Source organism: Natator depressus, chromosome 1 (assembly GCF_965152275.1).
Source record: "Natator depressus isolate rNatDep1 chromosome 1, rNatDep2.hap1, whole genome shotgun sequence".
Taxonomy (NCBI): domain Eukaryota; kingdom Metazoa; phylum Chordata; order Testudines; family Cheloniidae; genus Natator; species Natator depressus.
This window is the reverse complement of record NC_134234.1, coordinates 326,490,083-326,506,745: the sequence shown is the minus strand read 5'-3', so window position 1 is coordinate 326,506,745 and position 16,663 is coordinate 326,490,083. Positions and strand designations below refer to the sequence as shown.

The 16,663-nt window shown below is 43.0% G+C and overlaps 1 protein-coding gene across 6 annotated transcripts in view; it reads right to left on the bottom strand.

Moving 5' to 3' along the window:
* CD36 (CD36 molecule (CD36 blood group)) overlaps window positions 1-16,663 on the bottom strand; it is a 60,429-nt gene that overhangs the window by 26,760 nt on the left and 17,006 nt on the right. For 3 of the 6 annotated variants that reach the window (XM_074952635.1, XM_074952618.1, XM_074952626.1), the window contains exons 2-4: window positions 15,754-15,975; window positions 3,691-3,851; window positions 1,702-1,846 (exon numbers count right to left, since the gene is read on the bottom strand). In XM_074952635.1, coding sequence (XP_074808736.1) covers window positions 1,702-1,846; window positions 3,691-3,851; window positions 15,754-15,873 — 426 coding nt within the window. In that variant the 5' untranslated portion in view covers window positions 15,874-15,975. Of the gene's footprint in view, window positions 1-1,701; window positions 1,847-3,690; window positions 3,852-15,753; window positions 15,979-16,663 lie in introns of all 6 variants that reach the window. The other 3 variants (XM_074952610.1, XM_074952645.1, XM_074952600.1) reach the window with 1 other exon arrangement.

Below are 16,663 nucleotides of genomic sequence, written 5' to 3'. Positions count from 1 at the left end.
ATTATTTATATATGTGTACTGGGGACAGATTTGGATTGGGACTAATGAGGCTGTGAAGTGGAGTAAGGCGATATAAGGAAACATTTCCCTAGCCCTCTGCGCAGCCTGTCCAGAGCTCAAGTTAAGACATGAGGCATAAGAGCAAGATGTTCGGATCACTGCTCCCACACTGCAAGAAAGCAGGTGGGACGGGTGCACGGGGGTTCGGGACTGGGTAGAGCTTTCAAGTTAGCTATGCTTTGTGGAATTAGGGCCTTGATACGAATTTAGGTGCTTAACTTTGTGCATACAGGTTCAAAAATATTAGCCTTGATTAACATTGCTAAAGCACCTGGATGCTCTCAATTGAAAGGAGTTATGTTTATTTAATTTGGAATTAGAGCTGGTTTTAAAAAACCCACAGCTTTGTCATACACACCCAAATATTGTCTCCTTTTGGTCAATAAACACTGAAATTCAAACATTTTCAAATGCAGAATGTAACCATGCTGTTACTAGCATTATAATTACAGGAGCTCCTCAAGGTACCAAACAGCATGAAGGCCTCTTTTTTAAAGTGCTGTATAAAGACATAGCCAGAGAGTCCCTAGTAGCTTGCATAGGTAAGACAGACAAAGGGTGGGGGAAACAGAGTGTTGTTATCTCATTGCACAGATGGGGAACTGAAGCACAGAGAAATCAAGCGCAGGTCACATAGACAGTCTGTAGAAAAGTTGGAAATTAAACCCACATCTTGACAGTGCCAGTCCAGTGCCTTAGCTACAGGACTATCATTTGACTCCTGATTCTTCCTCTCTGAATTGCACAGCATCAAGTGTACTAGTGTTTGTAATAATAATAATAATTAATAAATGGTAGTTGTTTTAATAAGGGGCTGTTTCATAGCATCAGTTTTAAAGCAGTTCTGCTTAAAATCTGGAGACAAGATAATAATGCAAAGTATTTGTCTTAACTCAAGATAATTCAGCAACAAAGTCAAGAGCCAATACGAACATGCATTTATAGCTTTAGTCAAAGCTGAATGTTCTAATGATATGAAAATACACAAATAATTCAGGCAGACAAAAACAAGTAGATTACCACTTTACAGATCAGGTCCCAGGCTTCTTGGGCAATATGCTTTTTCTTAACAGGACTGTGATCTCAACAGGACTGGATGGCTCAGGGGACATTACCACATTGGCACTAATTGTAGTAGAGAGGCCAAGTATCGAATGAGCACGGGATTTGTTCCAGCCTCTCCCTCCAGAGCAGGGTTGAGGAGACCGCCAGAACACTGTGTAACACCCGCAATGCACTGCTTGCACTGTATCTTGGATAGAGCAAGAACTCCAGTCTCCAAGATAATCAGTTTAATTTCACATTAAAACTGGCCAATAAACTCCTCTTACCCTTTGTGAATAAATCCCACCTGCTGCTGGCTTTGTGTTTTGTTGACACTAATCAGTCCCTGAGCCTGACTTGCATTGACACTAAGAGCACGGTACATCAAGAGTGTAAAGGAGCCTTAAATTACATGGAATACATGCCCACTTTCAAGCTGCTTTTACACTGCCAGAGTGGTGCAAAGAATCGAGCCCCCTGTGTTTTAGGACAATGGAGCCGACCCTGCAGTTTTGTTATTAGCTATAACTTCTCTCCTTTTGCCCTTAATCCTTCAATACCCAAGCTGGGATATTATTGTTTCCTTTCTTTACTTACAACAACAGCGAGATTGATGCAGGTAAAGGTGTCGTTTTCTGGCCCAACTGACATATCAGGCTCGAAGCGAGCAACATTTGGCAGCATATAGGACACCGTGTAGTCAGGATGTTGAGTGATATTTTCTTTGGGTAAATATCGCATCCTTAAAATACAAAAAACAAAAACAAAACCCAAGCATAATTTAATGTTGATTTTAGAGCCATAGGGCTCACCGGACATGACGAGAGCTGGTTTCTCTTGTTTGAAACGTTGCTGAAAAGATTTCCTGAGGAATTTCAAAACTTCCTCAAGGAAAATTTGCGCCATTTTCCAACCCGCTCTAACTGTGACAGTGAAAAGATTGTAAAGATGTCCCTTTCGGGGAACACCTGCACCACAGCCAGAGGTGTGATAGCAGCATGTATAGATATACCAATGCTGTCTTTAATCTTGGTAACTTGGGTATCAATAGTAGGGAAGACATGGCAGCACTGGCTTCGTTGTGGACTAGAAGCCTGAGTAAGCACCCATGGTCCCAGGTGGGCTTATACACCTCTCGCTGAAGCCCATGCTGTCCTAGTTTCACTGCTATTGGCATCTGTGCTAGCTAGATTTAAGCTAGCTTGGGTATACCTACATGTGCTGCGCACAGACACCCCAGTTGCACTGTATATACAGCCTTAGAATCCCAGGAGTATCTGTGAAAATACTATGGTTCCTGTGAATACCATTTTTGCCTCTTCACTAATTTCCTCAATGCATGAGTAGATAGTCCCCCGCCACACACACACTATTTGGATGGCAACAAATATTATTATGCAGCTCTTCAAATTTTGATCTGAATTAGTTGGAATTCATCATATCATACATTGTTCAGGTTCTCTGATTGGGTAAACCTCTCTCATGTGTTCAGGGAGGTCAGTAGAAGCTATTACAATTTGTTTTCCTCAGCCATTATGTTAGAGGGAGAGAGAGTGTGTCTCCAGAAGACACTGAGGTGGAAGAGGCCTGTCGCCTGTAGTGAATTGGACATAACGACGTGACTAAAGTTTAGGGTGACCAGAGGGCAAGTGTGAAAAATCGAGACGGGGGTGGGGGGTAATAGGTGCCTATATAAGAAAAAGTCCCCAAAATCGGGACTGTCCCTATAAAATCAGGACATCTGGTCACCCTACTAAAGTTAATTATTTACTTACATGCTTTGCTGAATAGGGATGAGCTGCTGAATCTGGGCCTTGGTTAACAAAGTTGGGGAAAGGAATATTTTGGTGGTTTAAGTTTTGCAGACTACATTAACAGTACTGGTGAAGCTTCAGGGCCAACATTTTAGTTACAGATACAACAGCATTGCCAACTTTCTCAATTTTATTGTGAATCTCACCATAACTGATGCTTTTCTTAAAGCATTATATCCCGGAGTTATATGAAGATGTGAGAATCCCAGTGGTCTTTTTTTTTTTTTTCCAAAAGAAAGCTTCTAGCCCTGACGGTTGCAGAGAAAAGCATGGAAATGGGACCCCTAAAGATTCACAAACCAGGAGACAAATCAAACGAATGCAACGTTAATTATTTTTTAAATTTCTTATGGTTTTTAAGCCAACCTCATGATTGTAGTGGTCCTTATTCTGGATACGCTTGGTGTTAATAATACTACAAACGGTACATCCACAAAGTGTGGATGCCCCTGTTATGCCTATACATCCCCAAATGCTTTCAGGCCTTGATCCAGCATGCCTAATCCCAGGCTAGATCAGGGCATCAAGCAAGCTTTCCCACATGAAAATCATATTAATTTGCATTTCACCTCTTATTTATATGTGCCTTTACCCAATTTGTGCACATGAATGTAATGTGGTTGCGTGTGCAATGGGTGTACGCAGATTTTAAGGCATACCTGTTATGTCTGTAGCTCTTTCTCATGAACAGTGTCTCATTCAGAAGAACTTTCAGTAACTTTTACAATACTCCTAATATGCCATATAGCATATTTTGAAAGCATTTGCCTACCTGTATGTGTAAGGTCCAATTTGTCTGAGTATTGGCCGTGATCCATTGTTCATCACTTCCAGAGGGTTTTGCACATCATAGAACCAAAACTGCCTGTAAACAGGACTCCCTGGCACAACCCAGTTTTCGTAAGCTATTGTACCATTTTCGATGACATCTTCCTGTAAGCACAAAGCGAAACTAAAATTAACCACAGCAAAATCGTTGCTCTCAGCATTCCAGGATAGAGAGGAATGATGTTAGGGCAGTAGCCTAGGACACAGGTATTGAACCCCACTTTCCCTATTCTGCCTCAGACTTCCTTATGATCTTGGGTAAGTCACTTACCACTCTCTGTGTTTCTGGTACCCAGCTGTAAAATGGGGAGAATAGTACTAAGTCACAGAAGCATTGTGAAGTTAAACATAAGATAATGAGGCACTCAAATATAATAGTGATGAGTACCTAAGGGTATGTCTACACTGCAATTAAACACCTATGGCCAGCCCGTGTAAGCTGACTCGGGCTAAGGGACTCAGGCTAAGGGGCTGTTTAATTGCAATGTAGATGTGAGCAGTGATGAGCTGCCAAAAGCTGAAGAACCAGTTCCTTCACTCGCTCCGGGTCTTCGGCGACACTGAAGGACCCGCCGCCGAAGTGCTGCCGAAAACCCGGAGCCAGGGAAGGACCCGCTGCCGAAGTGTCACCGAAGACCCAGAGCGCCGCCGGGTGAGTAAAAATTAAAAAGGGATTCTCAGGGGAGCCTCCTCAGCCGACAGCTCAGGCGGGCCGGGCAGGACAGTCCTGTGGGCCGGATGTGGCCCATGGGCCGGAGTTTGCCCACCGCTTTAACAACCGGTTCTAAACCAGCTTCAAAATTTAACAACCGGTTCGCGTGAACCGGTGTGAACCAGCTCCAGTTCACCACTGGATGTGGGGGCTTGGACTGGAGCCCAAGCTCTGGGACAGCCCCCTGCACAGTGTCCCAGAGCCCTGGCTTCAGCCCATACATGAATGTCTACTCTGCAAATAAACAGCCCCTTAGCCCAAGCCCTGCAGGCGTGAGTCAGCTGACACAAGCCAGCCATGGGAGTTTAATTGCAGTGTAGACATAGCCTAAGATAGGCAGATTAGCCTTTTGTTAAACAGATGGAAAAAAAACCCCGAATCTAGCAACATGTGATAGTAAAGTATCTGCAAATGGGTGGCAAAAGCCATTTCATCATTCATATGAGGCTTGTCGCAACCATTTCTGATGAATCTTTAAAAACAGTGGTCTGGCCAGACTATGGAGTCAGATGTACATGAGGATATAATCTGGTCATTGATGTAAGTCATCAAGAACCTGATAGAACTCCCAGTGAAGTCAATGGGAACCTTACCATTGACTTTAATGGGAGTTGGCTTAGGTTCCAATACCACATCCATTGAGTATTCTGGACAAGAAAGTTTAAAATATGACCAAACTATCCTTAGCATATTGTTTAAGAAAATCTTTACCTGTGCCTATTGTTCAGTGAAGGAATCAAGCTCTAGATATTCAGTAAATTATTTTGCATATAGCGAAGACAAAACTACTTAGCAAAGAGCTGACTGAATTTTCAGCTTGGTCACTGAACCAAAAAATAAGTAACAAAAAAATTATTTTGGGTCAACCCCAAATGGATTATTTTCCTGCAATGTTAATTAGTAAATTTGCAGCACCCACACTAGCTGTAGAAACTAAAATGCTGGCATCAGTTCAGAGTGTTGTAAAAGAAAGAAGGGGCTTTTGGGTTAAACTTCTCCAGATTTTCTTTGCGTCGCAATTTTTTCCATTTTGAGCTTGCCCGGCACAAACCAGAACTGCGTAAAGAAAGAGTGGCAGCCATTAGGAACCACTTCATTTAGAATTTGCCTTAGAGAGTGCTACATAAAGAAGTTGCTTAAAATAACTGCTTTGTGTAAATACAGCCGGTTTGTACTCTGATACTCTGATTCCTAAATACACTGGTGATAGTTTAAAAGCCTGGGCCTGCTGTTTGAAGCTCTGCAGTAATTTATGTGCACAGATATTTGTGTGAGAGGGAACAGAAACGCAGCAGCAACAGATCTAACTTTTCAGATTGTGCTCTTGCACGGAGAGTCTGAGTCAGTGAAAAAACAAACAAACCCCAAAACAAAAGAAAATGGAGCCTTTAATATTGTGCAAGCCCCAGAAGGCCAGGGATGCTGGCACAGCAATATATTAATCCCGGGGAAAGATCGACCTTCCATTATGAGGCCATTTGCAGGAGAGGCAGGCCAGAGCATAGGCAGCTGAGGGCCCTGAGATTTCAGTAGAACACCAATTCCCAAGGGAGGACCTTAAGGTTAATAATTGTCTTCATATTCTTGGGCAGGGGAGAAAGTGGGGAATCCTGGTTATGATGTTCACAGAGAATTCCCCGTATGACCAGGAGAAAGGAGTTCATGTAAGCGCCGTACAACTCCCTCTGCTCAGAATTGAGCTGTTGCCTGTATTCATCGTCCTCTAGGACTGGAGGTGATTCACCTGTGGGGATTCAGTGCTGACCCCATATATACCTGCCATTCTTTTCATTTGTAGAACAGATAGAGCAATGGTTTACAAACATTTAGTGCTGAATGGTCACACTGGCCCTCCCCGGCCCCCAGGAGCTAGGTACTCTGCCAACTTTGCAGAAGGGTAGACAATGGCAGAAAGGTTAAGTGACTTGACTAAGGCCTGGTCTATGCACAGTTTTTGTACTAGTATAACAATTTCAGAGAGGGCTGTGATCATTAAACTAGTACAACCCCCGGTGTAGTCACAGTTATACCAATATAATGGTACCTGTACCAGTATAACTACATCCACTAGGAAGGTCGTACCACTCTCATTATACCATATAGTTAAAATAGTCTGATTTTTGTCTAAAGAGACTGTGTCAGAGCTAGGATTAGAATGCAGGAGGCCCTTGCTTTCAGCCCCATGTTTACTACACAATGCCAAGCTACTTCTCATGCTATTAGGCTGTATCCAAGAGGCCACACTGGCTTTGCCACAGCCTCCAGCTAAGAGAAAGCTGGCAGAGGTTCTAGTCCCATAAAAGGCAGGCTGTGGCTATATCATCACTGCCAAAAAAGGCATGTTTTTGACCACAGGATAACGAATGCACATTAGCTCTCTTGCTGTAAAATCCTAGTGGAGATAAAGCACCTGTAGTTTTTGCCATGATATAGCTCAGCGAACGCAACACTGTATGTTCACCTATATGTTCAGGAGTTCTGAAAATCCAGCCCTGTGTGGCTAGAGGGAAAGGGGGAGTTAACAAAGCAGAAAACGTTAATCTTTTGTTTACAATGTTTTGTTTACTGTCTACATCAGTTTGTATTTTCAAAGGAGCCTTTGCAAGAAAAGAGCTAGAGATTTCTTTTTTTAAATGAAAGCTGGTATTGTCCTTTACATTCATACCCTCTCAGAACTGGGGCTAGAGGGCATGGCTGGGGACTTTGCAGATCACAGAGACCAGCTTACCACATTCTCCATTGTCTTGTTTTCTTGGCTGGCCTTTACAATGAAATGTCAGACAGGGACTCCAGGCTTTGGCTATAGCCTCAGCAGTTTCTTCTATCTCTCATATTTGTCAGCTCAAATTAGGATATTGGGAAATCAAGTGCAACCCACAATATGCTTTCCAGAGAGTCCTTCACTCGCTCCGGGTCTTCAGCGTCACTTCGGCGGCGGGTTTTTCAGTGTCGCCGAAGACCCGGAATGAGTGAAGGAACTTGCTTGATTGCTATCCATGATAAATGGATGAGACTCCACAGACTGAGATAAATTCATATACTTTAAGGTCAGAAGGGACCATCATGATCATCTAATCTGACCTCCTGCACATTGAAGGCCACAGAACCTCACCCGCCCACCCCTGTAACAGACCCATAACCTCTGGCTGAGTTAGTGAAATCACCAAATCATGATTTAAAGACTTCAAGTTACAGAGAATCCACCATTTACAATAGTTTAAACCTTCAAATGACCTATGCCCCATGCTGCTGAGGAAGGAAAAAAAAAAAAACACCCCAGGGTCTCTGCCAAGTTGACCCACGGGAAAATTCCTTCCCAACCCCAAATATGGTGATCAGTTAGACCCTGAGCATGTGGGCAAGACCCACCAGCCAGACACCCGGGAAATAATTCTCTGCAGTAACTCAGAGCCCAGACAATTTCATATAGAGGAGGTCGGGAAATGATAATTTTTTCTTGCAAAAACTTTTAATACAAATATATATATTTTTTCTTTTCGTGCATAATTTTCTTGGAAAATATTTTGGGTTTGCATCAAAAAAAAAATCAGACTTTGAACATTTGAAAACTTTGAAACAGACTTTGAAAACTAAAACCCAAAATTTTTTGATGAAAGCTGATTTTTTTCTGCAAATATTTCCATTTACTCAAGAAGCCATTTTCCCCCCCAAAATACATTTCAATGGAAAGTTTTTGACCATTTCTAATATCATATTTATTGATTATAGTGTGTTGAACGCAAGATTTAATGCTTCTGTAAGGTACTTGTCACAGGATTAAATTCTCTCCATGGCCTAAATGTGAAAAACCAATGGGACCTTCACTCACTTACTCCTAGATTGAACCTACCCCTTTTATCTCCACCTTCCATAGGTTAGCTAGCAGAGGAAAATACAGGGAATTATGAGAATCAAAAGTAGTGGGGATTGGCTTCATTTTGAAGCCTCACAATAATCAAATTGACATATTTGGTGATGAAAAAATTAAAACAAGGGAAGTTGCTGTTTGGCAATATCTCCGAACAGGCCGCCAAAAGATGCTGGTTTCTGGGCAGCTCAAGATGCCCATGTTGTGAACACCTCAGGCTGTAGCAAAGCTACCATTGGCCTATCTCAGCTTTGTCACACACCTGGCCATTTTATGAGTATATCGGCTGCCTTGTGCAACGGAAAATGTGCATTCGAAATTCTGTAAAACTACATAAAATATATTCCCAGGGAAAGACTAATTCTCAGGGCTATGTTTTCTACCTAAAAGTAGTTTGCCTTAATTATTTACTACTTTTAAGTGATGACGACGATGATGAGGCTTATGTAGATTAAAGTCCTTATTCAGGCTTTATCAGGACAAATCGTGCAGTCCTTTTTCAGTCTCTGCATGTGAAAAAACTTCTATTGGAGTCAACGAAGGTTTGTTATCAGTTAGGCCCTGACTACGCACTGCAGGATTAGGTCCCTTATTACTACTTATTATGTATAGAGCTGTGTGTGGCTCAAAGCCAGGAGTTTAGCTAGTATCACTGACATGGACAGGTAAGCAGGGCCCAGTTCTCCTTCCAAATACACTGTTGTTAATCAGGTGCCATCTCTTCCCACCGATATAAAAGAGAGGAGGATCAGGCCTATGATAGATAATAGATAGTCAGAGAGTCAAACTCCTGAGTACCGTAATCGTTATCAATGATCCGTTTATTGCTTCAGATGCAGGAAATTAATCTTGGCAATGTGAGTCTTGCACAGCAAGATGTAAGTGGAACACTTCAATACTGTGTTGTTATGAGCCTGTGGCAGGCTGGTAGCATTTACCTAAAAAATGCCAACCTGTTATCAGGGTTATCCCTACTATCAGGAGTTGGAAGGCTAAGGAACATTGGATTCTACCAACTCACTGAGGCAGCTGATTTTACCCCCAGGTGCTTAAGGTGCGTTGGTTAGAAGGCTGGAATTAGAGATTTTGCTGGCCTAAGCATCCCCTTAAAACAGCTTTTGAGGTGCTGAGTAGAGCTGCTACGAAAAACTTCCACGGAACCTTTTTTCTGTCATAAAATGCTGTTCTGCTGAAATCAAAATGCTTTGCAAAATCCTGTCATTTCACCAAACCTGTAGGGATGAGGGAGGGAGAAGAAGATCCAATGACATCAAAAAAGTCTTGTTTAGACATTTTCTAAATGAGACATTTTCATGTTCTGTTTTGAACTGACTTGTTTCATTCTATATTATAATGTAACATTTTAAAAGTCAAAAGCAAACACAAAACATTTTGATTGAGCCAAACTTTTTTTTAAAAAATCAGAATTTCTTTTGTGGAGAATTTCAAAATGTTTGGGCTTCATTCCTAACTGGAACAGAGCCAGCTTCCCAAATCTCACAATCCTTCGTGAAATGGAACTTCTGTTCACCACACAAGCTCTCATGTTAGGGGGAACTAAACCAGAGCCCTACTGAGGCAGCGGCAGGTACCTTTAAAAGGGGAAATGCCCCTCTCTGACAGCTTCACTGGAGCTGACTTGGAGTGGCACTGGATCTCAGCTCCTGCTTGGCTGCTGCTGCTGGTGTGTCTGTGGGAGTGCATGTAAAGGCACAGATCTCCTGAGAGCTGTGCTGGGGGGTGACTGGGCCCCAACTGCATTGTTGCTGTAAGGTCCTGGCTGTGGCTGCTGTTTTTGAGAGTTCCCTGGCCACAGTAGCACCAGTACAGCTCCCAGACAATGAAGGGCTGGAGCCAGGCAGCCTGGGTGGAGATGCCTGCAGTAGGCCTCTGCCTAAAAAAACCACACCAGCCCTGGATGGGAGTGCACTATACAAAGAGAGGATCCAGGGTGTAGGCTAATCAGTCGGGGCTATGTGATGTTAGTTGTGAATGTTTAGAACAGGTGTGGGGAATCTACAGCCCACAGGCCGGATACGGCCCGCTGCTTCATTTCATGCAGCCCGCGGCAGCTGTCCATGCCACAGGCTGGAAGCCTCAAGCCTTGGTGCCTTCTACCCCTCCACCCTCCGTGGGGCTGGAGCCACAAGCACCAGCTCACGCTGCTGCAGGGGGAAGCTGGGATTGCCAGGCCGTTAAAAGTCTGGTCAAGTCCACACAGCTCCCGGAAGTGACCGGTATGTCCCTGCTGCCCCCAGGAGCAGGGGCAATTTGAGACGCTCCATGCACTGCCCCTGCCCCCAGCGCCGGCTCCTCAGCTCCTACTGGCCAGGAATGCGCAGAGCCAGGGGAGGCAGGGACCCTGCATTAGCCCCACTGCACTGCCGACCGGGAGCCACCTGAGGTAAGTGTCACCTGGCTGGAGCCCGCACCCCAAACCCCTTCCTGCACCCCAACCCCTGCCCCAGGTCAGAACCCCCTCCTGCACCCTAACTCCCTCCCAGACCCCACACACGCACCCCAACCCCCTGCCCCAGGTCAGAACCCCGTCACGCACCCCAAGACCCTCTCAGGCCCCGCACCGCCACCCACACCCCAGCCCCCTGCTCCAGCCCTGAGCCCACTCCCACACTCCTATCCCCTGTCCCAGCCTGGAGCCCCGTCCTGCACCCTGAACCCCTCATTTCTGGCCCCACCCCAGAGCCTAGGGAAGCTCTGAGCCTCCGCGTCCTCCCATGGGCCAGTGGCCTCTGATAGAAAAGAGGTTCCCCACCTCTGGTTTAGAACCACTATATTTAGAAACACAACCAGGGGCAGGTCTACACTGTGGTTGGGAGTGAGCCTCCCAGGATGGGCAGACAGACTTGCACTAATGTCACTCGAGCTAGCCTACTAAAACTAACAGTGTGGACAGTGCAGCTCTGCCAGAGACCCGGGCTAGCGACCCATGCACAGAACCAGGGGGTCAGGTGGGCTCGAGAGCCTGAGCTGCTGCCCAAGCCGCAACATCACCAGAGCCATTTTTAGTGAACTAGCTTGAATGGAACTAGCATGAGTCTGTCTACCCAGGCTGGGAGGCTCTCCCAGCTGCAGTATAGGCACAGGCCAGGGGGCATATAGTAAAGAGGTAAGCGTCCATGTAAACAGGAAATAAAGACAGTCCTGCATTTACCCTGATTATAGTGTCCTGGATGCCTGCCATTTCTGCAGGCTAGGGCCCCTAGAGACAGCAAAATCTGGGGAGAACGTTTAAGCTGAAGTTTGCTATTGTCATGTTTTTGTTAAGAAAGCTGAACTGCAGGAATGGTGACTTTTTGATTCCACGTATTGTGTGGACTTTGTTTTAAAGCAGGCTATGATAAGCACCTGCCCACAGATCCTTATCTAGGAGATAATGGTGGAGTTAGAGGTCAAACTACTAAGTGCGTCTGGTTTGGGATTTATTATCCTCAGAAGTATTGAAGTAAAAACAAAAACATTTGAAATGGCAATAAATATGTTTAGTGAAAGCGAAGAACTGGCATGAAGTTAAATCCTGCAGTCTACTCAGGCAAACCTCATACTGACTTCAGTAAAGGCTGCAGGGTTTGGCCCAGAGGGCAGAAACACGTGAAGCACTGGCATTAGTCAGGCTTCTGTTCATGGCTTTATCTGTGTACCCCAGTCCAGACCAGCAAGACATAATTCAGCTGTTCTTGGCAAGGCTTGTTTAATGGTGTTCATTTGTGGAGCCAAAACTTTCCTATTTTATTCATGTCAAAGTCCCATTTACTGTAATAGGATTTGTTTGGGGTGAACTGTATAGGTTCCTAGTAATTGCATAATGCAGATAAATGTCAATAAGCAGTTAGTTTGTGACTGTTTTATTCATCGTAGTTGTGAAGTGTCAGATCTCAACCCTCAACAGCTGAAAGGGCAAGTTAATTTGTTAAACCATTGCTTCCTTAATCCCAGCAATAAGAGTTTAAGACAAATTAATTGAACCTGGTTGTATATCAAATTACATCTCCCAGAGCTGCCATGAACCTCTACATACCCCAGGGATTAACACAGAGCTAGGATAGGCAATGGTACTGCCAGTGTCCCCCCACCAGATCTGAGTCCAGTGTGAAAAACTTTGAAATAGGGATCTATAATTCTATTCTCAAAAGCAACGTTGTAAAAATAGCATTTTCACTCTCAGCAGTAGAGCTGGACTGAAAGTGACAATTCCATTTTCTGAAAAAAGTGTTGGTTTCAAAATTGGTTTTTGTTCCATTTCTAGAATTAAGCAGAGACATACATTTTTCATTTAAAAACCCCCCACAGATACCCCAAAACAGCAGAGATAACTAGAGACCCCCACAATAATGCAGTGGGTACGCCTGGGGTGTACAAGACCTAGGGTCACATTCCTACTCTAAATCATAAAGAGTAGGGATTTGACCCTAGATCTCTCACATCCCAGCTGAATGCTCTAAACCACCAGATTGTTAGTTATTCTGCATCCTCTCTATTTTCCAAATATTCGGTCCTGAACCTGAGAAACTTTCCTGAAGAAATTTTCATCAAAACTGGTTTGACTGGTGATGATGATGCACAAGGAAGAAGGAATCCATCTTGAGTCAGGCTCAATATGAGTTTGCAGGACTAGCAGTATCTTTTCAATTTTCAACTGTGCATATTAGATGTAGAGTAATAATGAAAATGGAACCCTACAGTAGCATTTAACAGAGTAATTTTTCAGTTAGCCCCTGTAATTCAGTGTGGTGCTCTCTCTTAATCAGAGAAGCTGAATAGTGAAAAATTCAAGCATCTGAAACAAATTATCACAAAGAAATAATTCAGAAAGACGCTAACGATTATCTCATTTAAAATTCACAAGTTACGAATTTTAACATATGCATCATTGCCACAAGTGTTGAAAAAACTGAAGGAGATTAAAAGAATGTTCTGGTCTAATCCAAAGTAAATACTTAATGTCCAGAAATCTGAGTATAGCTCAAGATTATATCAGTGATATATAGTTTATAATTACATGTTCCTCCAAGTTTCAATCAATTATAAAATGTTTGTGAAAATGTTTGTTGCATGATTTCTATCTCCTAAAATGTTGATAGATGCATATGGTTAATTACCTAGAGAGATACACCAGTGTTTTTAGCTATTGTGTGGCTTCTCCCTGCATCTGAACAAAACTAGGTAATAGAACTGGTTGTAAAAATACCAGGTTTTTTGTTGGAATTTGCTGATGCATCAAAATCAAAACATATTGTGGAGAAGGTTTGATTTTGATGAAATTCCTCTGGAAGTCAACCAGGGGTCCAGTGGAAACGTGTCTTTCTTCCTGCCAGCTCACTCACCTGGTTCCTTGGAAGCTGCTTGGTGGGCTGCTGGGGAAGTTGATCTTCCAGGGCCTGCGGCTCTGGGACAGTCCACCATGTAAACCATCCCAAAGCCAGGGACCCTAGAGCTTCATCCCCTTCCATGGAGAATTTTGAAATTTTTATTTTTTGTTCCAAACTGGAATGAAACCAAAGTTTCAAAATAGCAAAATCCTCCACAAAATGGAATATGTTTCTCCACCCAGCACTATTAGGCACCACTTCCCTTGTTCTGCACACTGTCCTGCTAGTATGTAAGTAGACCTGATCATGCAAGGAGGTGGGCACAGTTGGACTCCTGTAGACTTTGAAGGGGCTCTTTGCAGGCACAGGGGTCAACCAGAAGGCATTTCATTGCAGGATCAGAACTGAACATCACTGGGAATACTCCTACTAGCTAAAGCTAAGTGCATGGCTACATTGTCGCCGAATTGGGGCATATGTGAAAAAAAGATTCAGAGATTAGTAAGCAATTGAGCATTAAAAAACACAGGAAATAAAGTAACAGTAAAAAAATACTAGCTTCCAAAACTGCCTGGGCCAGATCCTCACTCTTGCAAAGACTTATGCTCATGCTAAACCTTAGCCACTGGGATAAAGTGGGCTGTGGGATTGGGGCAATTCTATTACAGTCAGTGGAGCTATGCAGATTTACACCAACTGACCATATCACTCACTTCCAATGAAGATTCAAATGTGGGAGAGCACAAGAACTTGAACCAAGGTCCCCACATTCCTTATGAATACTTTAACCATCAAAGTAGAGTCTCTCTCTCCATTTCTCCTGTTCAAGATGTTCCACAGTAACTAAATATTCATGAAGCCAGAGATAGGTGCAGAAAGAAAGACGATGAAAGCTCACTATTTTTTGCAAACTGGAATTTTTGTTTTCTGGCCAGTGCTAACGACAATATATGTTGCCAGATTCTGTGTTAGCTATACACAGAGCAGCTTAACTGTAAATTATTTGATCAGAAAACTCAGCTTTAATATAACATTTGACAAATTGGAGAACTGGTCTGAAATCAAGATGAAATTCAATAAAGACAAAGTACTACATTTAGGAAGGAAAAAATCAAATGCACAAATACAAAATGGGGAATAACTGGTAAGGCAGTACTGAGAAGGATATGGGGGTTATAGCAGATCACCAGCTGAATTTGTGATACAGTTGTGAAAAAGTCTAATATTCTTGGGTGTACTAACAGTATTGTCGTATGTAAAACATGGGAGGTAATTGTCCTCTCTACTCAACACTGGTAAGGCCAGAGCTGCTGTACTGTGTCCATTTTTTGGGTGCAACACTTGAAGAAAGATGTGGGCAAACTAGAGACAGTCCAGAGAAGAGCAACAAAAATAAGAAAAAATTTAGAAAACCTGACCTATGTGGAAAAGTTAAAAAAACTGGCCACGCTAGTTTAAGAAAAGAAGACTGAGGGGGGACCTGATAAAAGTCTTCAGATATGTTAAGGGCTGTTATAAAGAGGATGGTGATCAATTGTTCTCCTTGTCCTACCTTCAGTGAACATGGAGTAATTGGCCTAATCTCCAACTAGGGAGATTCAGTTAGCTATTAGGCAAAGTTTCTCATTATATGGATAGTTAAGATCTGGAATAGACTTCCAAGGGAAGTTGTGGAGTCCCCATCACTGGAGGTTTTGAAGAACAGGTTGGACAAACACCTGTCAGGAATTGTTTAGGTATACTTGGTCCTGCCTCAAAGCGGGGGCTGGACTAGATGACCTCTCAAGGTCCATTCCAGCCCTACATTTCTGATTCTATTTCTTACCACTTTCCCCTCGTGCTAAACATGTAATAGAGGGAGAATAGAAGAAAAACAAACTAATTTATGTTGAAATACTAAAAACAATTTTTGGCATGTGCAATATTCTAAAAGCTTGGATCACCCTGAATTCACGTTCACAATCAAGAAAAGCCCTCAGGTCTAATTCCAGTATTGTGCAAATTTTCTCAAAACTGGAAAAAAAAGTATTTCCAACCAAAGTTATGAGACTTAAAATAACCCCAAATCATATGAGATTTAAAGGAGACTATAACTTGTACCTTTCTTATTGTCCTGTTAACAACGTAATCTCCAAGTGGTATGAGGGCACCTCCAAATACAGCCAGCACTGCGCCAATGATAGCCCCCGTGAGTAGCCCACAGTTTCTGCTACAGCCCATCCTGCTTCTTTTTCAGCTTGTGCGTTGGCAGCTTTTTTCTAGGCTTCAGGTCCTTGTATGGCTGTGTGGTCCCGATGCATCAACCAATCTTACCAACAGAAACTGCTAATACAACAGGACAGAGAAAAAATCATTATCAAGAGCTCAAAGTCCAAAGTACATAAGAGGAAACAAATAGGAAGAAGTTTTAGCATGATAAAACTAGCCCCCTCTATGAGGGGTGGGGAAAAGTTATTTCTAGACTCCTTGGCACTTTATCTATTGGTTGCATGAAGTTATCTTGACAGTCCTACTGCAGTGCAACACTGGGAACTTTTTTTCATTTTTATTTTCATTTCATTCAACCAAATCCTTCCATCATTATTCAGTCAAAACTCCTACCATAGTGTTGAGACTGCAATGAGGGACTAAAGAATTAGCCACACTGGATCAGACCACTGAGGCATCTGCTCTAGAATCCTGCCTCTGTCAGTGGCCAGTACCAGGTACTGAAAAAGAAAGGCGATGTTTTAAAGTCCTTAATAATGCCTCTAGCAAATTGTGCATGGTTGATAATACCATATCTTTGTGACTCCAACAAGCTGTAAGTTTATGTCCTGATAAGCTACATCTTGACTGAATCCTTTACTTTTCATGCAGAAAATATCTACTATGCATAAAACAACCTAAAAATAAACTTTGAATAAACCAAACTCTGTCCTGCCCTTAGGTAAATTAATGAAGACATGAGTTAGCACTAATTCTGCTTGAACTGACAGGTTTGCTCCCTATGTAGCTGCATTGACTTCAG